Genomic DNA, 26,557 nt, shown 5'->3' with positions numbered 1-26,557 from the left:
TGTAAATCTTTACTTAAATGCATACATGTGGGAATCAGAAAATAAGCTATCATAATTCATGTGTTTTCTTTCCTGGGACATCGGACCGTCACCAGGAGTGTCGGATACCCTAAAGGCATAGGAAGGCACATTTTCCAACACATCGGGCCAGGAATCCCCCGTTTCTGGAAGGGCCTGTTTTGTTTCTATTTTAGGAGAGAGAAGCATCCGGGGGTAAGGTAGGGGAGACAGGCCCATGGAAGTGTGGACAGGGAAGAGAAGGAACGCCACCCAAGGGCCTGCCTGTCTCCCAGGTGAAAATCTCTCGAGTTTATGGAACTCTTAGTGGCCTTGTCAGGGCTGCATTCCAAGAGGACCTGATTTGGCTAACCAGTGACTAATTCCGATTGACTTTTCAGCAGAGTGACGACAAAGAACTGGACGATGCCTTGGATCAACTTTCTGACAGTCTAGGACAGAGGCAGCCTGATCCAGATGACAACAAACCAATAGAGGATAAGGTCAAGGTAAAAAAAAAAAAATAATAATAATATATATATACGAAATATATGAAATATATATACATATATGAAATTTAAGGTTTTTATAGCATAGGGTATCCTACTTTGCACATTAAAAAAAAAAGCACTTCTAGCTTTGGAGTTTTTTTTTCCTCCTCTGTAGTCTGTTGAACTTCTGGCCTTAATGAGGACTGTTCTAGTGCACGCTCAGGCAGATGTCCTGTTTGAGACCAGACTCAGTTTTGATGGAAAAGTACAGCTCTGCTTTTCTTACATTCTCTTCCCCCATTAACTTTTCTTGGTTTTATCTGGTAATAAGGATCTTTCATATATATGACCCACATTCTTGAGGGTGACGTATTCTGTGCATGTAGGGGCAGAGGTCCCCGTAGGAGCCTCCTGAGCCGTCATAACTCTGCAGACAAACCCCTCAGTGAAGCGTTGGGCGGGAGTCAGCACTGAGCAGAGGCGTGTCCGCAAGGCACACACGGTCAGCCGCGCACGCCTGCGGGCACGTCAGCAAGCGCTTATCCGCGCCGGCAGTCTCCAGCACTATGTGATCTGTTTAGCTCGGAACCTAGAACTAAGGGACCAGCCAGATCCATGTCCCAGGGCATTTCAGAGGATCCTTAGGTCTTTATTCTGTTATAGGACCATAGATGTGAACTTGACCTGTATTTGAGAAATGAAATGATGCAGAAAAATACAGCCTGTTCCCCCCTCCCTCCCAGGGGGGCTGGGGAGTGAATGTCACCGACTCCGTGACAGACGTGTCCCGTGAGGTGAGGACACGGGGAGGTGTAGCAGCTGCTTCCTCCCCCGCGACTCGAGCCGTCAGCACACTCGTGCAGGCCGGCTGCACGCTGGTCCTTCGGGGTTGCTCTTCCACATCGACGTTGTACGTAGTTCCGCTCTAAATATCAAAGGACAGGGACTTGATCTTTTTATTTAAGAAGTGAAACACATAAAGACAAAAGATAGTTTATACCCTTGGGTTTTCTCTCGTTCCATGGTTTCTAAGGATAAAGATTTCATTTATCTTAAAATACAGGTAGAAATCCACACGTGTGGAAGCACCTAGGTTCCCTCTTTTTTCATCAAGTCACTGTCGGTTGAAGTGATCCGTTTTATTGTTAGAGAATAAAAAGACTGTCTCAGGAAAGTAGAATGAAGGTCGAACGTTGCATTTTTTTTTAAAGATTTTATTTATTTATTTGATAGAGACAGCCGGCGAGAGAGGGAACACAAGCAGGGGGAGTGGGAGAGGAAGAAGCAGGCTCCCAGCAGAGGAGCCTGATGTGGGGCTCGATCCCATAACGCAGGGATCACGCCCTGAGCCGAAGGCAGACGCTTAACCGCTGTGCCACCCAGGCGCCCCTGAACGCTCTATTTTACCAAGTATTGTCTAAGTGAAGGAGCCGATATTCTGTCCATTCGGTGTTTACAGGAAAGAGCTAAAGCCGAACACAGAGACAAGCTGGGAGAAAGAGATGATACCATCCCTCCTGAGTACAGACATCTCCTGGATAATGAGGAGGTAAGTGAGAGCAGAGGTCGAGGGTGGGTACATAGCACAAAGCTGCTTACATTCAGATCTCCCCTGCAGTGACGAGGGGCTGCACTTGCACAGTGGCATAAAACTGTCACAGGAAGGAGTGCTGCTAATGTCTCTCCTGAGCAGGTTGTCTAGGATTCTGAATATTTGAGCCCATATCATTTGATGTCCACTATCCTGGGCGCTGCGGCGTGCACAGAGTTGAACAGTGTTCGGTCACTCACTGGCGCGTAAGCTTCCAAGGCATGTGCACAGAGGAACTGTCTTTGCAAGAAATGTCTATAAAAAGATAGTTGTAATCCTGCCTGAAGCAGACAAAGGAGCTGGTACTGGACTAATTCATAGGGCAGATAAGGCCCCTGTGCAACTTGGGGTCTTCCTTTATTCCTCTGTACCCCCAGCAGCACTATTCCGAGTAGAGACAGGCAAAACCATATTCCCAGTCCCAAGTCCTCTTGCTAGATCTAAATATACTCGGCTGTTTCTAAATGAAACCAGTTTTCCTTAGGTCAGCTGGGCCTGTGCCCGTCCCTTTTGGCTCCTTGTTGCAAGTCAGTGAGATGATAAATAACCCTTTCCAGGCCCGTTGAGAGAGAAACAAGGAAGCCTAAATTAGAGCCGCCCCCTTCTGTACTGATTCATTTGGTGGGGTTGAGGGCTCCCTGACTTGAAGTGTCTCTGACTTCGGTGTCTCTTAGAGAAATCAATTCTCCTTGCTTGCATTCTGTATTCCTGAAGATGGCAGTTCTGCATCCTGCTAGAAGCCTCCGTGCTGTGATAGGGCTACCCGACCTGCTTGTATTCCGGGGGAAAGGGATTCTTTAATGTCCTTGCCTGTGCAGATGGGTAAAGGCCCTGATGAGTTATACTTGTAGTCCTGAAGAGAAAAATAAACTGTACGCCCCGCCAGCCCCTCACATCCTTCCAACGTAGGATAGCTTTTATAAATAAGACAGGAACACACAAGTTACTTTTTGTAATATTCTAAGTTGAATTTTTAACACGTGATGGCAGGAGGTTTGCTGCGCATCTCAGGCTTGGCCTCAGATCATAGAGTCTACAATTACGACACCTCAGGAAACCTTTACAAAGATCTAGGTTTAACTAATAACCTGCCTTGTTTTTAAGGGCGAACCAGCAAAGCCACCTGCAAAGAAACCCAAGGACTCCAAGGTAAAAACCATAGCAGCGTGTTCTCATAAACAAAGGTTTTTTTCATTCTAGCTGAACTTTATTTTGCTTTTTAGAAATCTGAAGTTTATTGAATGGCTGCCCTGTGGTTGGTATGATGCGAAGATGAGTGGGTGTGTGTGATTTCTCTCTTTAGCCCTCACAAGAGCACATTTAGACCCATTTTTCAGATCGAACAAGTGAGGCTCTGAATACTAAGCAAGTTTGTATAAAAGGGAAGAAAGTAAAGCTGTAAGGATTTTCATGTTCTAATTTAGGAAAAGAATGTCAGCAGGATCCCCTCTTTTTATAATGTGGGAAAATGTCCCTTACGGTATTTTTGCCTTGTGCTCCTTCACTGAGGGGGATTTCTGTTAATCTCTCAGAAACCTGAAGATGCAAAAGACCCCATCGATGCCCTGTCAGGCGATTTGGACAGCTGTCCTGCACCCACAGAGGCCTCCGAGAACGCCGCAGAGGTATATACTTCTTCATACATACGGACTTTGGAGGTCTACACGGAGCTGTGGGCCACAGAAGGAATGAATGATGCCACAGAGAACTTGAAAGAATCCATAATTATTGGGCATATTTATCTTTTTACATATGTATATTATATACACACACAACTATGTAAACCATACATATATATTTATATATAAATGTATATTTATAAATATATATAAATTTAAAGTTCCAGCCCCTATTAATACATAATATTATTGCATCAGTGGTTTTCATGTCGCTGTGTAATTTGCATAGCTATCATGTCTGATGGCCACGCTATCTGTGGTGGACACTAATGCTTTGTCTCCGCTCATTTAAATGAGAGCAGTCCCCACCTGCAGAGCGCCTTCTCACGGCTCTTGCCCTCTGGGGTTTCCTCTCCTAGCTGATTCCCCCATCCCTCCCTCAGGGCCCAGGTCCTCACCTCCCTCAGGGGGACTTCTCTTCCTGCTTCTCCCTGCCCAGGCCCAGGCCGCTCCTGCCCTCTGGGCTCTGCTTGATCTGTGTAGTGCACCAGGGAGCTGTGCGCTGTACGCCGCAGCTGCGGTCAGCATTAGCACAGCTCCTGGGACATAGCAGGTGCTCAAACAGGATTAAAGGTGAATGAAAAAAAAAAAACAGGTGGTACAACAGGTGGGTGGGCTTTTACCTATAACCACACTCTTACATAAATTAAATAGAAAAGCGAATTGAGTGTCCTCAGCCCTTGACCGTCATTGTCAGAAGAATTAATACTGCAGATCTGTTTGCTGTTGTTTTGCTCTTATTAAACACCTCTCCCAATCACCGACTTGTCAGGCTTCCCCATGTTGGGTGATTTAATTTCTAGATCACCTCAGCATCCTGTTTCTGACTCCTGGATAAATAATGCCTTTTTGGTGAACAGCACTTTATATGAGATTTGCCTCTAGCTCTCTGTGATGATCTGTTGTTACATTTGTTTTCCATAACACCGAAAATGAGTAGCCTGTTCTCGCTTTGTTGGCACCCAAAAACCAGTACCAGCAGAAACAAGCTGTTTTGAAGGGCAAACTTTTTCATGGAAAGTGGCAGAAAATCAGTGTGACCCACATTTTCCTCTGTATTTTTAATCCTTTTTACTTTCTACCTTAAACATTACTGTGTGTATTCAGAATTTTCCATTATTTAATTACACTCGATGCACTGATGATTAAAGCTGCCTCATTACATTTCCTTTGCTTTAGGACAAAGTCAAGAGAACTGCTCCCAGCTCCAAAGCACCCAAGAATGGAGGTAAAGCAAAGGATTCTGCCCAGGTAAACAGCCCTAAATATTACTACAAAGTAGCGGTTACACGGAGCAGCATGTATCCTTTCAACCATTTAGTTTCTGGCTGGAATCTATTCAGAATACAATAATTGTTTAAGCACTATCTATCCCAGAGTATATCTTACTAAAGAAATAGAAACTTATAGAAGAATGTGGGACTACCGAAATCGAAATGAACATTCTTAACACAATTGAAGTTTCTTGCATTTCCCCCCCCTTGTCACACAAAGTATGGATGAGCCCACTCTAATTTTAAGGTTCACAATGCCTGCTGAGCCGTCTGTGTCAGCCCATAATCAATGTGGGCCCTGTCCCCTCCCCCAATCCCACTTTCCTCAAACTCCCTTCCAGCTACATCCCCCCACTGTCTGTCTGCACCTAGCTTTGCTTTCAACTTCAAAGAGAAAATTGAGGCCACCCTGCACAAAATCCCTAAGGTCTCCTACCCAGCTTCCTACTGATAACCTGCTCCCCTGCTTGCCCTGATGTGGCCCTTCTGAGGGGTCAATAATCATCTCTCTCCAGACTGTTTATCTTGATTCTTCGTCCTTGTCTTATAAGCACGTTCCAGTTCTTTCACCACTTTAAAAGCAAATCGCCAACTTACAAGCGTACAGCCCAATTCCTTCCATACTTTCACCTCCCTCGGACATCTGTGACTCCCGCTTCCTCTGCTTGAGCTGTGTCTGCAGTCAGCAGACATGCTGGTTGCTAGTGCACTGGTCCTTATCAATCCTTAGTTTCCTTGGTCTTTCAGTAGTTGGCTTTGGGGCACTGAGCCCACACTGTGATAGATTGAGCCTTTGGCAAATACTGGGAAGGATGAATTCTTTTACATCTCACCTCCTTCAGAGACCCATACCACTACTAGAAATTGCCTTCCACACATTCCCATTTGTGTATAACACATCGACAATACACGTGCATTTACTGTTTCATTGAATGTAAATCACCAGTTATAAAAAAAAGTCAACAATTCGATTATGTAAAAACCATAGCAATTTTTTTTTTTTTTTGCAATGCGGATAATGCCAGGGAGTGTGGTTGGTATAGATTTTAGGACATGGAAGTAATATACAGAATTAGAGATGATCTGAGGGTTTCTGTGTCCAGAGTATGCATTAGATGCCAACTGGAAGGGAAGACTATTAGTTCTACTTTCTAGAGCAACATGAAAAAAGATGTACTAAGACTAATGAGTAGAAGTAAGTTACAGGGGCACCTGGCTGGCTCACTCAATAGAGTTGTAACTCGATCTCAGGCCGAGTTCAAGCCCCATGTTGGGTATAGAGATTACTTAAAAACTTAAAGCTGGGCATTAATGGAGTGTAACTATTAGAAGATTCCTATTAAAATTACTCATTGTGTTCAGGGCAGGAGTGCAAGTTAGATGAGACAACTTCTAGATTCTTTCCTGTTCCAGAAACATACAATTTAAAGGGTTATTACTATGATCCCGACTATGAGAAGTCAAAGGCACAGTTTTAAAAACCATACTGTAGCCACATAAAAACTCTAGGAAGCAGGTCCTGAACTCACCTCGTCCTGGGGACACTCTGGATCTACAGGTGCAGTTCCAGCAGCACCCTGTGAGAAAAAGCCCACAACTAGCTGAGTGACTCTGCTTATCTAGCAAATGAGAGCGGCCCAAACGGACGCGGGTAGGAGACAGGAACACAATCTCACCATAAACCCAATCCCAGGCACCATGACCCATAGTCAAAAGAGAACTCAAAACCCACAGCTTCTTCCTGAGGAGCAAAGGATTTGAACCCCTTATTAGGCACCCACCTTTTAAGACCTGCATCTGAGAGATAAGGCCATAAATATTTAGCTTTGAAATGCAATGGGGCCTTGTATCCACAAGACCCACAAGGCTTTAATGATCTGAGAAATTTTCTTAAAGGGCTCGAGAGCACAGACTCACCGGCTCCAGAGTCCAGCATGGAGGCAGCCAATTGAAAAGCACCCAGACTTTCTGTGAAAGTGTAATGGCTCAGCTTATGCGTTGGCGTGAGGGTCAGGCACCTTATGTAACAGTTGTCTAGGGGCCTGTTTGTTTAAATACTTCGCAAGACCGAGGGTAGTGGACACCATCTTTCTAGTCTCCCTCTACCTCACATCAGGTCATCAGTATCTCCTGGAAAGTAGTTAATATACTCATCTGGCGAGCTAGTTTTTGTGACTGCCCTCCCCTCCCCGCCCAGATCACTGGGCTCTGGCAAGCCAGCAGGACTTAAATTGTGGTCTCACAGGACTTTAAATGATGCTGTGTACAGCACTGGCTTCCAATCAGCTTCAGTCTAGAGGCTGACAAGAGATCCTCCCCTTTAGGACCCTGACAGGTCATGGCACACTCTCACATACTCAGAGCCACTCAAAATAAAATTCTCCAAGCAGCCTATCACAAAGGTTTGAGAGACAACCAAGAGCTAGGGCAGGGTTGAACAATAAGGTTCAGCTCCCGCATCAGGACACTCCTTGAGGACTACGAGTGTTTGAGTTAAGGTATGGAAACCAACACAGTCGAGGAGGAACAGGCTCCAAATCAAAGAATAAGATTAAACTTCAGGGGCAAACAAACAAAAAGCCAGAACAGAATGGACCTAAGTGATTTACCTGATGAAGATGCTCACCAGGGGCACCCGGGCGGCTCAGCTAAGCATCCAGTTCTTGATTTCAGCCCATGTCATGAGGTCAAGCCTCACATTAGGCTCCGTGCTCAGTAGGGAGTCTGCTTGGGATTCTCTCTCCCTCTGCCCCTCTCCCTGCCAAACAAACACACACACTCTCAAACAAAAAGAAAAAGGTACTCACCCAATTTGGGAGAGGAATGAATGAACACAGTGAGAACTTCAACAAGAGATGGGAATGATGACAAAGTACCAAACAGAAGTCACAGAGCTGAAGAATACAGTAACTGAACAGAAATACTGAACAGTCTAAGAAAGGATTAATGAACATAAAGACACAGCAGAACTCACCCAATCAGAGCAATAAGAAAAAAAAAATGGGAAAAAAATATATAGATGAACATTAATATTACCGGGGTCCCAGAAGGAGAAGAGTTAAAGAAAGGGGCAGAAAATGGCTGAACCCTTCCCTAACCTGCAGAAACAGACACCCAGATCCAGGGTGCCCATAGGATCCCCCCCAAAAGATGAATCTAAAGACATCTACACCAAGTAACATTATAAGTGAAAAATCAAGGAGAGAATCTTCAACACGGCAAAAGAAAATCAACTGTTTCTGTCAGCAGATTGTCGGCAGAAACTTTGCAATGCAGGACGAATGGCAGTATCTATTTCCAGTGCTGAAATTAAACAGATAAAAACAACTTGGAATCTTCTGCCTGGCAAAGTTGACATTCACACTAGAAAGAGAGCAAAAGTTTTCTAGCTTAAAAGAGTTCATCAGCACTAAACCAGCCTTACAAGCCATGTTAAACAGACTTCCTGAAGCTGAAAATAAAGGGTACTCATTAGTAACAGGAAAACTTATGAAAGAACAAATCTCATTGTAAAGGTAAATATATAGTAAAATTTAGAATAATGTGAAGGTGTAAATCAGTCCCGTGCAAAGCCAGTATGAAGGTTAAAAGACAAAAGTAGTGAACATTTACTATAATAATCCATTAAGGGATACACAAGCATATGTAAAATGGATATCAAAAAACAAAGGATGGGAGGGGTAAAACTACACAGCTTCAGAGTGCAAGCTTGTTGTCAACTTTAAACAGACTTTTACATTGTCAGCATAAACTTCATAGGAACTACAAAGCAAAAATCAATGGTAAATGGACAAAAAAATAGGAATATAAGCTTACTAATACAGAAAATCATCAAATCACAAAGGAATAGAGAAAAAAGGAAAAGAGGATCTACAAAAGAGTCCAAAAAAAAAAAAAATTAACAAAAGGGCAATGATTGCATAATGACCGGTGACATGCCAACATAATGGACCCTTTAGAAGAGAGAAACCTGCATCCTACCAAGACTGAATCAGGATGAAGTGGTCTGAACTGGTCAGTAATTAGTAAGGAGAGTAAAGCAGCAATCACAAGCCTCCCAATCGTGCAGGAAAAGACAGCTTCACTACAGAATTCTACCAGATATTCAAGGAATAATTAATACCAGTCCTTCTCAAACTCTTCCAAACAATAGAGAAGGGAAGAACACTTCAAACTGACTGTACAGGGCCAGCATTACCCTGAAAACAAAACCAGAGCAGGACATGAGAAAATCACAAGCCACTATTCCTGGTGAACATAGATTTTAAAAATATCCTCAAAATAGTATGAAATGGATCACGTACCATTATCAAGTGGGATTTATTCTAGGGATGCAAGTCTGGTTCAACACCCCCAAATCATTCAATGTGATGTATACCACATTAATAAAATGAAGGATAAAAATCCCATCATTTCAACAAAAGCAGAAAAGGCATTAGATAAATTTCAACTTCGATTTCTGATAACTCTCAACAAAGTTGGTATACAGAGAACATACCTCAACATAATAAAAGCCATATATGACAGACCCGAAGCTAGCATCATACTTAATGGTGAAAAGCTGAAAACTTTCCTCTAAAATTAGGAAGACAAAAATGCCCACTCACCACTTTTATTCAACATTCTTTTAAAAGTCCTGTTCAAAGCACTTAGGCAAGAAAAATAAAAGGCATCCAAATTGGAAAGGAAGAAGACGATCACTATTTTCAGATAGAATATTATATATAAAAAAATACCAAGGACTTCCACCAAAGACTGTTGAATTTAGTAAAGCTGCAGTATACAAAGTCAATATACAATAATCTGTTGTAATTCTATATGTTAATAACAATAAAATTAAGAAAACAATCCCATTTACAGTTATATCAAAAAATAAAATACCCAGAAATAAATTGAAACTATCCACTAAGAACTATCTACTAAGAACTATAAGACATTGATGAAAGAAATTGAAGAAGGCACAACTAAAAGTAAAGATTCTGCACTTAGGGATTGGAAGATACTATTGTTAAAATGTCCATACTACCCAAAACAATATACCGGTTCAGTTCAAAACCCTATCAGTATTGCAATGGCATTTTTTCACAAATATTTTAAAAATCCTAAAATTTGTATTAAACCACAAAAGACACTGAGTAGCCAAAACAATCTTAAGAATAAGCCGGAGGCATCACACTCCCAATTTTAAACTGCGTTACAAAACTATAGTTACCAAAACAGTAAACGTATTGGCATGAAAACACACACATAGAGCAACCGAACAGGGTAGAGAGCCCAGAAACAAGGCCACACATACGTGGTCACTTTACAACAAAGGAGTCAAGAATATACAATGGGGAAAGGGAAAGTCTTTGCAGTAGTGTTGTGAAGACTGGACCCCTATCTTAAACCATACATGCAAATAAGCTCAAAATGTTGTTAAAGACTTGAATTTAAGACCCGAAACCATAAAACTTCTAGAAGAAATCCTAGGCGGTAAGCTCCTTGACATTAGTCTTAGCAGGAATTTCATGGATTCCAAAAGCAACATCAACAAAAGCAAAAATTAACAAAAGGTTCTAGATCAAACTAAAAAGCTTCTACACAGCAAAGAAAACCACCAACAAAATGAAAAAACGACAGACCCGATGGGAAAAAAATATTTGCAAATCCTACGCCTGATAAGGGCTTAATATTCAAAATGTATAAAGAACTTAAACTCAATAGCAAAAAGCAAGCAACGTTTTTTTTTTTTTTTAAATGGGCAGAATAGATAGTTTTCCAAAGAAGACATAGAGATGGCCAACAGGCCCACACATATGTGCTCATCACCACTCATCATCAAAGAAATGCAAATCAAAACCACAATGAGGTTGTCACCGCACACCTGTCAGGATACCTATTATCAAAAAGAAGTAAGTGCTGGGGAGGACGTGGAGTAAAGGGCATCTCATACACTGTTGGAGGGAATGTAAGTTAAAATTTTATACAAATATTGAATCATTGTACACTTGCAGCTGATGCTATATGTCACTTTATACCTGAAAAAGGAGTGAACCCCTAAAGGATATAGGAAACCAGATTTGATCATAGTGGCTCCTGCACTTATCTCATGACTGACTGAATATGATCCAGGAACACCTGTGTTTTTCTTCATTTACCTTAGCCTTCAAAGAAAAAAAAAAAAGTAAAACATTTTAAATCACCTAAGATTATTTTTAGTTTACAAATTTGAAGGAGAACAGTTCATAGTTTGGGCTAAATGAAAAGGAAATCCTTATAAAGGCCCATCTGGTTTTCCTCCACTGACCTGTCATCTTTTGACCCTTTAATTCTGAAAAGCTCATCTCCTCTTCGGGGTCTGCTGATAGATCTGCTTTTTGATACTTAATCCAGGAAAGAAAGAGTTCAGTGATGGTTCTGCTTTCCCTTCTAGGCAAAAGAGGAAACTTCCAAGCTAAAAGCTGATGAAAAAAATACAAGTTAAAGTTCGCACTATTTGGTAAGGTGGGCGTTTGTTGTATACGAAGACGACCGTACCTTCTACAGACCTGTGTTACAGGGGAGGGAAACAGTCCACTTCTCACTCATGCTCTCTTTATAGCATTGACGTGAAATGTACTTTGCAGTGTCTAGAGGTTAATTTGTTGAAAACCAATAAATGGAATCATCTGCTACTAGAACGTTTAAAAATAGTAATCTCATAATTAAGAGCTCTTTAAAATTATCCGGCCAAGCTCCTAAAGGAAATGACCCTAAGTCTAACCGAGTCTTTGAAACCCAAATGCTTGTGACTGCAGGTTAGTGTGACAAAGCCCAATTAGCCTGTGACATCGTAGAGAGAAATGTTCTGATGATGCTGATGTTACCAGAAGACCCACATGGTGGGCTGGCCAGAGGTACCCCGTGTGGTCTAGTGGAAATTACAAGGTTTTGGGGAACAAAGGTGAAAGAAAAGATTGCAAAACTAAGATCAACAAAAGTGGTGAAGGTCAAGTACTTTAATTCTACTTGATGGTGACTAAAGAACTCATTTGGATGAGGGAATCTCTGAGATGTAGTTGAGCGCCTTTAAAATTCTTCCTATGTAATAATGCCTCTTATGGAAGAAGAGGTCTTATGCTAAGCCATCAAATCTTACGATCACTGGCTGACCAAAGCCTAAAGAAAATAAAAACATAGGTTAGATTGGGTTAATCTCTGTCACCGTGGTCTTTTATGTCCTTTAACAAGGGAGGTATCCTTATTAGAACTATTCCAAAGATTTTCACCCAAATTACAAGTTTTCTATTTCCTAAATTCTAGAATTTTCTAAGAACATGCTCATGTTTACGTATAGGAAATTTCTTGTTGCTGTTAGTGCTTTTAGTGAATGTTAAATTTACTATGACTATATCAAGAAAATTATGTGTCAGATGGTTTACTGGATTTTTTTCTTCCTTTGAATTTTTCAAGGTATCTCCCTATAAAATCTTCAGCTGGTGGATGGTGACTTTTGAAGGACAAAAGGCTTTGAACAACAGCAAATTTTTCTGGGTGGCTTCTAGGCAGTGTTACTTGTCAAATCTTGACATCCTAAACATTGGTTCTTTTCCCAGAAAGAAAACGAATTTGTGTGGTTCCTCTGTGTTATTGTACTGAGTACTGATAAACTTTGAATTTTAAAAAAAAATGCCTTCAGTTGGGAGAGACAGGAACTTTATATTTCTATGAGATATATTTGATAGTTTCTTAAAGCAACACATAAAAAAAGGAAAAACCTTTGCAAACTTTTGCACATTCTACACACACAGTGCCTGTAAATCTCATTAGTATTTTCAGTTAGCACTTAATTCTTTCATTGTTGTTAGCATTTGGAAAACAATGCTTTGCACTGGTTGAATGTCCTGATTTCTCATGATCCATTTCCTCTTGGGCTTTGGAACTGTACTTGAGATTTCTTTGGGTTAATGTTTATAAGTCAAACCTAAACTGTTGTACATTGGGCACATTATCTCCTCTTGGGCTGCTAATAAATTAATAGATAACCTGGACAGACCAGGACACGCTGCCCCCCAGTCCTCTTTTTTGCCAGCGGTTAGGACTTCTGCACCTTAGAGCGAGAACAAAAGATAGAGACTTGAATCAAGGCAGAAGAGCAAACTGCAGACTGTCACCACATAACAAATTCTGAGACTAGTAAAATCTGATCCTTAGAATATTCATATGCCTTGAACTCACTTGGGTTCCTGTGTTAAGCTATGTTTTCCGTTTCTGATACAAGTAACCAGAGCAGCCATCATTTGTAGAGCCATTGCCACGTTAGTCCACGCACTGTATCCCGTCTGGCTTCAGGGAAGTTGGATTTACCAAACACAAAAACTTCGACTTGGAAGAAAAAAAAAAAAAAAAGCTATCCAAAGTTAAAAACCTGCTTTGCCCCCACAGCAATTCAAGAACTAGATTCTGAGATCCTATGACTTTGGTTTCTCAGATCTTTTGGAATGAGTTGTCTGTCTGTGAGCATAGCACTGATATCCTTGAGGGGATTCTGATACAGAATTTCATCTTTATTTCTGGATACTGAATGCAGGAAAAACATACCAGGTCCATGTCATCAAACGGATTTGGAATTTGTTTCCGAGAGTACAGCCTTCCCTAGAATGTATTTTAAGTTTTTATAGAACTGAACTGACTTCACTAAAACTAAATATCACCAATACTGTCTAAGGGTGGGGGAGGGCAACAAAAAGAACAACTGCTTATAATGGGGCATAAAATTCTCTTCAAAAATTCTCTTTAAAAAACACGCACATACCTATAGGATTGCAAACTTCACCCACTTTCAATGCTGTGTATCTATCCCATGGGAGATGTGGGTATTATTCTATTCTAAATCTGGGAAATAATAAAAGCCGGTGTTAAAGTGACTAAACAGACCTTTTCAAGGCACTAACAAGAACATAAAAAAACACTGTTCGTCTGGGATTTAACTGTATTTCTAATTCTTAAAGTTTTTTTTTTTTTAAGTGAAACCTTTGGCATGGGCAGATAGTGTGCAGGGAAACGGCTGCAGTATTACCGATTTCCATTCATATATACAAGTGCTTTTAAGTCCAAAGACTTAGGACATGCTCGTAATAGCAAACGTAAAAGGTACTCCTGATATGCCTTTTTGTTCATTAGAAAGGTCTTCAAAACTTGGGTGTTTACTGGTAGTTAGTGAGGACTAGACTAAGCTACAGAATCGGAGTCCTCTTGGACCCAGCTCACGAGGAGGAAGTCATTGCAAATGTCTGCACAGAGGCCAGTAAGACAACTTTTATTCCAAAAATGTATTTTCACATTGTTGTAGCAATATCGTATCTGTTTAGAAAATGGACAACGAAAGCAAATTAAAATAGGTTCCACAGGTGACCAAAAATGAAAACCACTATTTCCGTGTTTCATTAATCAAAATACAAAACACAAACATATTTTCCATTAAAGTCTTGGCTTTGTATGTCTTTTAGAAGGTTGATACCTGGGGGTAGAAATTATCAGTGCTTTCTGGTTTTATTTTGATTTCTCAAACCATTAGACCATGCAATACATATAAAAATAGGATTGTAAACACATTTATGTCCAGAAGTCACTCTGTTCCACAGTGTATTAGAACACATTGACATTTTTCATATCATATTCTTTTATCTTCAATTTTACAGTCTATTAAACTCATAAAAGACTTCAAAGACAATCCATTGTCCACACTTAAGCTAAGTATAAATATTTTCAGTTGTACATAATTTACGGGGGACTCTGCTGTGACTTTCTGGCAGTAAGTGCCAGTAACAAGTTACTGGGGAATTTTTGAGCTAAGCCGGATATGGAGCAGGGAGAGGAAGCATCACCTACCGAAGTTATCAACAGCTCCCAGGTTCAGCTTCAGATGAAAGCCTTCTCCTCTAGACCTGAATGCACTCTGCTTTTTCAGAGGGACACTCTGTCAGTCAGGGTCCCTGAGGAAGTAGACCACACACTCAAATTAGGATGATGGAAGTAGACCACACACTCAAATTAGGATGAGTTGAGGAGGGTTCTTTAAAAAGTTTTGTTTTCTCAACAAAGGTGTGGGGAGGATGGAAGGAGCCCACAAGTACTGCCAGGAGCAGTGAAAGCCAGACTCTCCCTCGATCCCCCTCTCATCCCAGAGGGTTGAAAGGAGGAAGCAGCTACAAGAAGGCAGACGTGGAAAGGACTGTGTGGGGAAAAAAGGCCGCCACTCAGGATCCGAGCTTGGCTGGAGGTCAGCCAGAGACCACCTCCAAGGACACCAGGGTAATAAAACACCCCCTTGTACTCTCTCCCACCTCAGCTCCCATCTGCCTTCCTGGGAGACTGACCAAAAGTCAGAGAGCCAAAAGGCCTGAGGACGTGGGCCCAGAAGTTAGCCCCTGGGCCTGCAGCAGGGAAGGGAAAGGTGGAACGTACTGGCTTAGGCCCCAATCCCAGCGTTCACTGTTCAGTAGTCCCCACTATTCACAAGACTTCAGAGGACAGGGACACACATGGATGACACACGTGGGGAGCAGGGCTTTGGAAGGCACAAGGCTGAAGAATAAGGAAGCAAAAGAAATAAGGAATTTCCTCACGGTAGGGAACCCACCCCAGGGTTTACATTGCAAGGCAACACCTATCAATAAAACAGTAGCAGTGACCCATCGATGGGCGGTGTAGTAGCCGGTCCTTTCACAGGAACAAAGGAGGAAGGAGGAAAAGGAAGTCTCTTCACTGTAGCCAGAACAGCCATCTCTAATTTGAAAACAATCACATTCGACAACTTTTTCACGATTACACATCACAGGAACCAGCCAGGCACAACTCTTAGAGCAGTTCAAGCTTCTCGCTTTGTAGCCACACTCGGATCTTCTCAAAGTTCTTATCCATCCAACGTATGTTTTCCCCAATGGTTTCAATTGTTTGCTGGACACAACGTAGCTGAGAACCCTTTTCTTTCAAAGAGCTGAAGAATTCTTTTACCTGGTGAAGAAAAAGCAGATTTTTAAAAATTTGTTTTGGGGCGCCTGGGTGGCTCAGTCGTTAAGCATCTGCCTTCGGCTCAGGGCGTGATCCCGGCGTTCTGGGATCGAGCCCCACGTCAGGCTCCTCCGCTATGAGCCTGCTTCTTCCTCTCCCACTCCCCCTGCTTGTGTTCCCTCTCTCGCTGGCTGTCTCTGTCAAATAAATAAAATCTTAAAAATAAATACATACATATGTAAATAAATAAAAATTTGTTTTATTATATTACAAATCTGAGTTCAGGCTAGTTAAAAGAAAACCGAAGCCAAATTTTCAGCATTTGTCAAAATTCTGCGTAGAAGGCAGCGCCAGGTGTCTGGATAGTTACGTACACATAAACTTCAGCTATATGAAATGAGCTCATACCTCGTCATGTCGAATTTTGATTTTTCTCTGCAGCTTTTTTATTTATTCACAGTTGCCAGATTCTTAAAGCCTTCACTGTATACTGTATAATAATTAGGGTTTGAGTGTATTTAATATGTATTATTATACGCACGCAGATGCAAACTTTATTTTTTTTAAACACGGTATCTAAAAAGTAGGATGTGTGGAGTTTCTTCTCTGCCAAGTAAAACCGTTTCTAGACACGAGTGCAGTCTTTCTCCTTGGCTCTGGCCTTGTAGATCATTAGATAACACTGAGGAAAAGGGCTCTTAGCAAGTTATGGTGGTAATCCCCCAAACGGTGCCAAGTTTTTTTTATCCCAATCCACAACTCATGTATTGTTCCTCTAAGATAAAATCCACCCACGGTTGCCCATGGTTTTAACGAGATAAGAGCCAGCTGTCCCCTCGTGCTTCGTGGCGGGGTTTCTTAACTCCTTGAAGCTCACATGAGACACAAACGGTCTGGCTCTGACACAGCACTGACGAATGTGGTACTGTTTCGCCTTAAAAGGTTCTCAACCCCGTCGCCTCAGTTTTCATAACAATCCATAAATTTTTGGCTGTGGAGACAGGAAGTAAGTCTAGGCCAAGCTGTATTATTTTTTCAGCATGGATTCTGGACAGTTGATTCCTTAAAAATCCACGTTCTATCATATTTTGAGTTTGGGAATAAGAGAAGGGTAAGAACAGGCTTTTGAAAGGTCAAATTCCCATTTTACGTGATTTGGCGTTCTTCTGAAATTGTATCTCATTGCAACTTTCCGAGGAGCCCCAGGCCTGCCCTCCTGCCGTAGCCGCCTAAACACCACGGCCCGGGCCTCGCCGTCCCGCCTTCCGTGGCAGCTCAGCCCACGGTTTCAGACCCTCGGACTCCGGATCCATACTCAGGTCACAGAACAACTCCGGGCACTTGTCAGCAGGCCAATCACATCAAAAATTTTACAAAGTACTTAATGATTAAACATAATAAGCTACTTAAATATTTTCAAATTATTTTAAATAATCCCGAAGGAGCCCTTCATGATAGTACCATTTAAAAACAAAACAAACAAAAGCCTGTAAGAGCTGTAACAAGGCCCGCTGATAAGCCTTGCCCTCAAACTTCCTGGCCCCAAATTCTCTCCTATCTTCATCTACCTTGGGAAATGCGGCATCTCGACTGGGCACTGCATTCAAACCTGCTTCCTTGAGGATATTTTCTGTGCAATAAGTAGTGTGATATACAGACAGAAAAAAAAATATTATCCTACTAACTTGTTTGACTCTGTAAATGATTTAGCGTCTCTGGAACTCAATTTCCTCTTTTGTAAAGTAAGGATGGTCTCTCCCTCGCCGAGCACTGGTGAGAACGTAGTTACGTACTGTGGGTAAAGCTCAGACCCTGAACCCCAGCATGTGTCAGGGCCTCAACCCCATCCGTTTATTCTTGAACATGTAGTCTGGCTCTTACTCGTCCCACTGGCCTAGTTACTGTGCTGGCCCCTGAGGCGGCGGCGAGGAACCAGGCCCACTGCCCCCCCCCCCGTCCTCCTAGAGCTTACACTCTACCTGGGAAGACAGCAAGCAGTCAACACGGTTACTGTTACTATTCTGTCGTGGACGAAGTACACTGAGGCTAGGAGAGTGACCGGGGAGGGAGTGGCCTGCTTTCCACAGGGAGGTCTGGGAAGGTGACACGTGATCTGGGACCGCTGAAGGATTCAACAAGCCTTTCCACTGACAAGTTAGGGGAAGGGCAAGCCTGGCAGAGAGAAGTGTAGAGGCTTAGAGACAGGATCAACAGCTTCTGGTCCAGGAGCAGGAGGCAGCTGAGTGGCTCAAGTATTGTAGGATGGTGACACACGACGGCGTGTGCTTGTTGGCTGGAGAGGTGGGCAGGAGCCCAGTCATCATGGTCATGTGCACGTGGGAAGGAAAGGTTAGGAATTTATTCCAAGATGAACAGGTCAGGTTTCAAGGAAGGGTCAGTCGTGGGCTGATTTTCAGTTTTAAACGTTGAAAATGGTTTGGTGTTGGCAAAGTGGGAAGCCATTCAGGAGGGTCTCGCCATAGGCCAGGCAGGAGCTGAGAAAGCAGAGCCAATGAGAGCTGCAAGCAGAGCCAACGAGACTCTGGGATGAACTGGATATGATGGCCAAGAAGGGTTCGGGCTGACCGCTACATTTTCCCTGTCAGGAGGACGCTCGCCCTTCTGAGGGCATCCAGGCTTTTTCACTTCCATGCCCTACACCTCAGGGCTTTTGCACCTGATGTTTCCTCTGCACACAGTAGACACCTGCATTTCCGCCGGTCTCTGCTCTTAAGCCTCATCATCCCATAGGACAAACCTCCCTTACCCAGTCACTCTCTCCTTACCTGGCCTCGTTCATCATCGGAACACATGGCCGCCTGACTTAGGTCACTCTGTCTATAACTGATTCCCCCAGAATTTAAGCTCTCTGAGGGCAAGGGCTCTGTCTACTCTGTTCTTCATCATAGCCCCAGAACCTAAAACCACATCAGGCTTATAGTAAAAATGTCATGTCTTTAAAAAATTTCATGAGAAAACAAAGGAATGAGCAAGTGCTGAATGAAATGTTTTGTTGCTACAGATGCGGCTGGTGGACAGCTGTCTAGCTACTCCCAGCTCATGACTGGTCCTCCTCGTCACCCAGAATAGCTCTGCTGTAGACCTTGGCAGAGTTCGATCTTGAAACATTATGTGCCAGTTAATTTTACAAGCCGGCATGAAAACTAGAGAGAAGGGATGTGACATTTCTTCTGCATTTCCAAAGTATTCTCCCTGTATCAAATCAAGCTCTATCATGGTGTAACCAGACTACACAATGGAACTACTCCCAAAAAGAGGAGTATTAGGTTCTCAGCTTTTATCTGTGAGCAACCTATTTTTAAAGCCTTGTGAAATTTTTCTACACCTTTAGAAAACGTTATTATAGAAGGGACACCACACAACAATGACCTCAACAGCAAATTCCTCAAAGTTTAAGACTGAAAGAAAAGTCTGCTTTTGTGGGACAATTGTATGTTCCACGGTTCCCTCCTGCTAGACAATGAGAATTACTTACACTGTTTCCTCATTTGTTCGGGACTGCTAGGAAGCTGTGGTACAGTTAGGGCACAACTGCAATAAATTATCCTCAGCACAAGTCCCTCAGGTAGTTACCTCTTTCTGTCAATTATGCAGCTTTTTGTTATTTAACATTTCTTTTATATATGGGCCTTCTAAGTTGCCTGAAATTCTTTCTGAAAGTGCATAGCATGTAAATAATGAGAAATCCTGAACCTGGACAGCAGAGAACCAAGATTCCAGACCCACCTCTTCCATAATAGCTAGACGATCACATCGGTCATTTACACCGCGAATGAGCCCTTGTAACATCCTAAGAAATACAGATTAAATGTCTCCACTAATTATTTTAAGCCCTAAAATTTTCAATGGCAGAGCTAAGACTTCTTAACATGTTGAGGAACAGGCATAGTTTTCAATGGTTTATTTGTAACTGATTCTGATTGGTGTCAAAAACACTGTAGCATCCAAAAAAAAAAAAACAAAACCCATCTACTGACTCCATTCCTAACTCATCACACCCTTATTTTTTCTACCCCATTTTTATTAACTAATTCTCACTTAAATTTAAAAGTTTTGTTTACCTCTTCAAGCCGTGCTCTTGTGGAGAACTGACTCGTTGTTCCTATCACCATATAGGTTAGGGAAGCTGAGCCAAGTTCAAACCTGGAAATGGAAATTGTCAAGATGTATCACAAAATATTTATTCATTCGACATGCATGTTTAAAGTGCCTTATGTATATTACAGCATTTAACTAGAAACTGCTTAGGCATGAAAAATTGAAGACATGATCCCTACCCTCCAATGTGTTAAGATACGGTTGTAAGAAATAAATACGCCAACCGCTGAATAAATGATTCAGTACCCAAAAGAAAGCGGTACAGGCTTAGTAAGTGCTACTAGAGTGAGACAAGGGCAGGTGCAAGCAAGCAGAAGTGCTAACCCACGATGTGAGGTCACCTGTGCACAGGACGGCTTCAGATTGGTCCATGGGGGTGGAAAAGGATTATTCCAGATGGACTGGGAAACTTGACTCTCCAGATTCATTAGTTAGCACTAAGTTCATGTTTCATACTTTCTAAGAATAATTTTCTAAGTCCCTCTACTTGCTATCTTCACTCAAAAAAATCCCTCTAGACTATCACTGTTGTTTTACAAACAAAGCTAAGACACAGGCAGGTTCATGGACCTTTCTAGTCACGGCACAATTTTTGGCTCTACTTACTTTTGTATCAGTTTATCCCAATTTTCCCTCAGAAACTGCCAGGCCAATGGATATCCCACCGGGTTCCTGCCAATAGCTCCAAGAATATGTGGAAACTCTTGAATTTTTATTACATCTCCCTTAAAACTTTCTTCTAGTAGCCTAGAATGATGAAGCGAAGAAATGTGAACGATGAAGAGTCTCTGGAAAAGTTATCAATTACTTCAATAACTCAATTACTTCAATAAATAATTACTTCAAAAATAAAAAGTCAATCTGTCAATAATAAACACAAGATAAATAGGTGACCAGAGGCAAATAAAGTTGTGATAGCTGCATAAAAACTAACATTTAAGTAGTGTTTACAACACCCGTTCTCACATATCCTCTTTTGTAAGAGAAAATGGGTAAGAAAGTCCTATGTAGTATTTCTAAACGTGTTAGAGACACAAATATATCTTCCTTTAAATATTTTCCCTAACACCTGTTCCTAATTAATTACCGAACTCATTAGATGTATGCCCACTTGAATAAATGTTCCCAGCAGAAAAGGCAATTCCCAGCCAAGAGAACGAAGAGATGCTGGAAGGATCTGAGCTCATTTAACTCCTCGTGGCCACGGGAACATGAATGAATTACTCACCACTGAAGCTTGTCCTTATCTTGGCTAATACTGAGGGCAAATTCAATTTTATTTTTCTCGGAAGAAGACAGAGACGACTGATATTTTCTATAAAGAAAATCCCATCCTTCAGGGTCCTGGACCCCCACAGCAAACACTGCCAAGGTCACATCGCTGGGCAGGCTGTGGAAAAGAACGTTGCTGGTGAGTCTGAGATGCAGGAAGTGTGTTTGGATGTCGAGTGGTGACCAGTGACAAGCTGACAAACTGGCCCAGTGACCAGAGCAACATGCCTGGAAATATGAACAAAAATCACTTCTTTCCTTCAGTAAGATTTTATGAAAGAGGCACAAGAAAGCATCTACAATTCGGTTTTAAGCACCCTTCTCAAAAACATCATGTGAAAAACCACTTTGAGAAATACCTACACATCTAACAGATTTTTAATGATACTGGGTAAGCCAAAAGTAAGAAATTCAAACTGGACGCAAGATGTAGTCCATGAACAAAAGTCAGGAATCCAATAGGACCACTGTTCAGAAGCATTTCTTTAAAGGGAACCATGTCTACTGTGGGCTTAATCTGTCCTAGAAAGATTTAAGCCCCAAATATTAAAGTCCGAGAATAAATTCCAAATACAGGAAGAACCTACTCAGCTTCGACAGTATCAGCAACTACTATACACACCTCATCAGGGACTTTGGAGGCCCAAAGAAATGACTACTGTGGCATGTACTGCCTCTGTTCATATCCAGGATGGCTGTTTCAGTTCTAAGCCTTCCCTCTATTAAATGGAAATTATTCTAATCCTATTTTAACTGTCCAGATACTTTACTTTTATATATAGAAGTTCCCTCCTAGCATTTCTTTCCTTTTTTTATTTTTCTTAAGATTTTATGTATTTATTTGACAGAGAGAGCCAGCGAGAGAGGGAACACAAGCAGGGGGAGTGGAAGAGGGAGAAGCAGGCTCCCAGCGGAGGAGGGAGCCCAATGTGGGGCTCAATCCAAGGACTCTGGGATCACGCCCTGAGCCAAAGGCAGACGCTTAACGACTGAGCCACCCAGACGCACCCCCCCCCCCAGCATTTCATAAGACAGAAAGTTGAGACATACATAGAAAAAATCTTAAAAGGCAATTTAGTTTCCCAAAAAGAACAGCACCGATGATGAGAGGCAGCCCATGGCATAGGAGAAGATATTTGCAAATGACACTACAGATAAAAGACTGGTATCCAAGATCTACAAAGAACTTCTCAAACTCAATACACAGGAAACAAATAAAAAAATAGGCAGAAGATATGAACAGACACTTTTCCAATGAAGACATACAAATGGCTAACAGACACATGAAAAAATGTTCAAAATCATTAGCCATCAGGGAAATCCAAATCAAAACCACACTAAGATACCACCTTACACCAGTTAGAATGGCAAAAATTGACAAGGCAAGAAATAACAAATGTTGGAGAGGACGTGGAGAAAGGGGATCCCTCTTACACTGTTGGTGGGAATGCAAGTTGGTACAGCCACTCTGGAAAACAGTGTGGAGTCCCTTAAAAAGTTAAAATTTGAGCTACCCTATGATCCAGGAATTGCACTACTGGGTATTTACCCCAAAGATACAGACATAGTGAAGAGAAGGGCCATATGCACCCCAATGTTCATAGCAGCATTGTCCACAATAGCTAAATTGTGAAAGGAGCCGAGATGCCCTTCAACAGATGACTGGATTAAGAAGATGTGGTCCATATATACAATGGAATATTACTCATCCATCAGAAAGAACGATTACCCAACATTTACAGCAACATGCATGAGACTGGAGGAGATTACGCTAAGTGAAATAAGTCAAGCAGAGAAAGACAATTATCATATGGTTTCACTCATTTATGGAACATAAGAAATAGCAGGAAGATCTGTAGGAGAAGGAAGGGAAGAATGAAGGGGGGTAAACAGAAGGGGGAATGAACCATGAGAGACTGCGGACTCTAAGAAACAAACTGAGGGCTTCAGAGGGGAGGGGAGCAGAGGACTGGGATAGGCCGGAGATGGGTATTAAGGAGGGCACGTATTGCATGGAGCACTGGGTGTCATACGCAAATAATGAATCATGGAGCATTACATCAAAAACTAAGGATGTACTGTATGGTGACTAACATAATAAAAAATTATTATAAAAATAAAAGAAAAACAGAAAATATATCCTTTATACGAACTAACTGGTTGTTCGGTAAGCACAGACCTCAGATTCCCATCGGCGTCCTTCCACTCTCTGAAATAGGCTTCCGCCCTCTGCACGCAGGGCTGATATTTGCGCACACAGGCGAGCAGCAGCAGCTGACTGCGCAGCATTCGCTGGGAGACTGAGCCCTCGTCCGTCCACGTCTGATTGTCAATGAGGTCGCTCAGCAGCCTGATGAGAAAGGCCTGCGGAAAGTTACACACGTCACCAGTACTGTCCCCAGCCGCCTTGTGTTTTGAGATGAGCCGATATACCCTCAGGCGACGGGGATCGATTTTTAAAGCTTTATCCAACTCTTATTTTTAAAACCACGAAATTCTGTTCATATTTAATTATGAAAGGGGTCAAAAACAATGATTTTACTATTTGCATCACAATCTTTTATAAATATACCTTCATCTATTTAAAAATCACAATGAACTGCCACTTTTGAAGCCAACTAAGTTTACATGACTAAATTTTAAGAGCAAATTATACAACAGGACTTCATAACATTTGCCAAAAATAACAATTTTGTGCCTCTTCCTCAAGTACCTGAGTCGTGGAGTATCTTAAGGGTAACCATCAAAACAAGATACCACCTCACACTGGTCAGAATGGCTAAAATTAACAACTCAGGAAACAACAGGTGTTGGCGAGGATGTGGAGAAAGGGGAGCCCTCCTGCACTGTTGGTGGGAATGCAAGCTGGTGCAGCCACCATGGAAAATGGTATGGAGGTTCTTAAGAAGTTGAAAATAGAACTACCCTAAGACCCAGCAATTGCACTACTGGTTACTTATCCAAAGGGTACAAATGTAGTAATCCGAAGGGGCACCTGCACCCCAATGTTTATAGCAGCAATGTCCACAACAGCCAAACTATGGAAAGAGTCCAGATATCCATTGACAGATGAATGGATAAAGACGGTATGGTGTATATTTATAATGGAATATTATTCAGCCATGAAAAAGAATGACCTCTTGCAGTTTGCAGTGATGTGGATGGAACTAGAGGGTATTACGCTAAGCGGAATAAGTCAGTCAAAGAAAGCAAATACCGAATGATTTCACTCATGTGGAATTTAAGAAACAAAACAGATGAGCCCATGGGAAGAGAAGGAAAAATAAGATAAAAACAGAGAGGGAGGCAAATCATAAGAGACTCAACTATAGGGAACAAAATGAGGATTTCTAGAGGGGAGGGGGGCCAGAGGATGGGGTAACTGGGTGACAGACATTAAGGAGGACACGTAATGCAATGAGCACTGGGTGTTATATGCAACCGATGAATCACAAAATTCTACCCCTGAAAATAATAATACACTATATGTTAACTTGAATAAAATATAGAAATTAAATAGTAACCATCAAAAGACAGCAGTAAAATGAAATAAAGGATTTGCAAAAAGAAGGGAAAAACAAATCCGTAAAATTTAAGTACAGATTCGTACGCTGCTGTGTCTTTTTTGTGTCAGAATGAAACCCAAATCTTTGCTATTTAATCCCAATACTGAGTTAAATTTGATGTAATTTTCTTCAACATATATGAAGACATATATACATACACAATGGTGAGGACGCCTTCCCACACCCGCACAGAAGCAAACCAGCATGTAACTATTCACTTCATTGAAGGCTTCTACCTTGAATTGATTTTCCACTTCATTCATATCTCTTTTCTCCATCAACTTATACATAGGTATCAGCTCGTTCAAACCTTGGAACACTGGCATAATTTCAGTTTCACGTTTCAAGTACAGGGTTAAATCCAAGGCTTTTTCAATTGACAGCTTTCCATTGCTGGTCAAGAGACACCATGGTTAGTAGTTTAAACAAAAACCAGGAAATCAACTTTCTGTTTCAAAAGATATTTTAATCTTCCAGTAAAACATTCAGTCAGGTAATAAATCCCCCCTTATTAACAGTGATCTTTATATAAGTATCTTTTCTTTCACACATAACACTGGCTTATTTACCACTGTGGAGGAAGTTTCTTGAATAATAATGGAGCCAATCCTAACTCGTGGTGAAGACAAAATGGAGACAGGTCAGCGTCTGTCCCTCTAAGAAACCACAGATTGGGTGCTCAACAGCTAGAGTAAGATGGCGATTTTTATCAAAACCAGTAATCTTGGTCAGAGAGACTGCCGCTCGGTCAAAGGCTGAGTGTCTGGATTAAACACATTCTTGTCTCCATTTCAGAAAGAAAGTGAATATAGATAAAAAGCCTTCGTTATGGAGGGCAGGTGTTCAGTCTCAGTGGCAGGGTACGTGTTAAGTACAAAACCCTCCAAGATTTAAGCAACAATATTACGGGGGGAAATAGTCCCAGGGAGGCAGAAACAGCTTGATAAAGCACTTCTGTCTTTATCCCCCATTGCTCTTCGCCACCCTGAGAGGTCCAGCAAATGAAGAACTCAACATTTAGAGCAAAGGGACATAGGAAATGAGAATTATAGAATCGTTTCTTCTCACCTGGGTGACTCCCCTGGAAACTGCAGCTCTGCCTAAATACTGAAGAAGTTTGAGTTTCAGGCTTAGGAACCATTTCCTTAAAAACCGTTGTCAAAAGGCAAAAATCAGAGTGAACCCTGTCCTCAACAACTCAATCATGATGTGGCTGGGCCACATTTTAGGAGCTCTATTCCCTAAAGCTTGCACGAAACTCAGGCATCCAGTTTGAGCAGTGGGGGGATAGAAATCCCTTAACCCAAGAGACAAAATTGCCAACGACTCGGTACCGAGCCACGTGGTCTCCTAAGAAGGCTTCAAAAACGTGAAAGACCCAGCAGGGCAGACCCCTCCTGAGTGCCAGCATGGTCAGGAAAGCTACAGGACAAGGCTTTACGCGCAACGGTCTGCTCCCCGAGGTTGGTCTCCTGGTTTTCTATACTTTTCCATCAGTCCGATCTAAGTTGTTAGCAAGATGAAAATACAGATTACTTGCGTTAGCTTACTCTGTAGGCACAGACATGTGGTTAATCCTAAGACTAAAAGCAAC

At 41.9% G+C, this 26,557-nt stretch overlaps 2 protein-coding genes across 14 annotated transcripts in view; one reads left to right on the top strand and one right to left on the bottom strand.

The window, feature by feature from the left end:
* The window catches only part of CAST (calpastatin), a 106,467-nt gene extending 93,413 nt beyond the window's left edge, over positions 1–13,054 (top strand). For 7 of the 10 annotated variants that reach the window (XM_045808357.2, XM_045808362.2, XM_045808356.2 and 4 more), the window contains 7 exons: positions 399–506; positions 1,948–2,037; positions 3,184–3,228; positions 3,612–3,704; positions 4,938–5,009; positions 11,448–11,513; positions 12,467–13,054. In XM_045808357.2, coding sequence (XP_045664313.1) covers positions 399–506; positions 1,948–2,037; positions 3,184–3,228; positions 3,612–3,704; positions 4,938–5,009; positions 11,448–11,498 — 459 coding nt within the window. In that variant the 3' untranslated portion in view covers positions 11,499–11,513; positions 12,467–13,054. The remainder of the gene's footprint in view (positions 1–398; positions 507–1,947; positions 2,038–3,183; positions 3,229–3,611; positions 3,705–4,937; positions 5,010–11,447; positions 11,514–12,466) is intronic. The other 3 variants (XM_045808359.2, XM_045808363.2, XM_045808358.2) reach the window with 1 other exon arrangement.
* A 1,242-nt stretch (positions 13,055–14,296) lies between these two features.
* The window catches only part of ERAP1 (endoplasmic reticulum aminopeptidase 1), a 45,932-nt gene continuing 33,671 nt past the window's right edge, over positions 14,297–26,557 (bottom strand). For 2 of the 4 annotated variants that reach the window (XM_087861966.1, XM_087861967.1), the window contains exons 14-19: positions 25,122–25,356; positions 23,577–23,761; positions 21,354–21,515; positions 20,732–20,872; positions 20,089–20,170; positions 14,297–16,009 (exon numbers count right to left, since the gene is read on the bottom strand). In XM_087861966.1, coding sequence (XP_087718092.1) covers positions 15,854–16,009; positions 20,089–20,170; positions 20,732–20,872; positions 21,354–21,515; positions 23,577–23,761; positions 25,122–25,356 — 961 coding nt within the window. In that variant the 3' untranslated portion in view covers positions 14,297–15,853. The remainder of the gene's footprint in view (positions 16,010–20,088; positions 20,171–20,731; positions 20,873–21,353; positions 21,516–23,576; positions 23,762–25,121; positions 25,357–26,557) is intronic. The other 2 variants (XM_045808355.2, XM_087861968.1) reach the window with 1 other exon arrangement.

This window comes from Ursus americanus, chromosome 5, assembly GCF_024610735.1.
Source record: "Ursus americanus isolate L20-20 chromosome 5, mUrsAme1.1.p, whole genome shotgun sequence".
Taxonomy (NCBI): domain Eukaryota; kingdom Metazoa; phylum Chordata; class Mammalia; order Carnivora; family Ursidae; genus Ursus; species Ursus americanus.
This window is presented reverse-complemented; position numbering and strand designations above follow the sequence as displayed.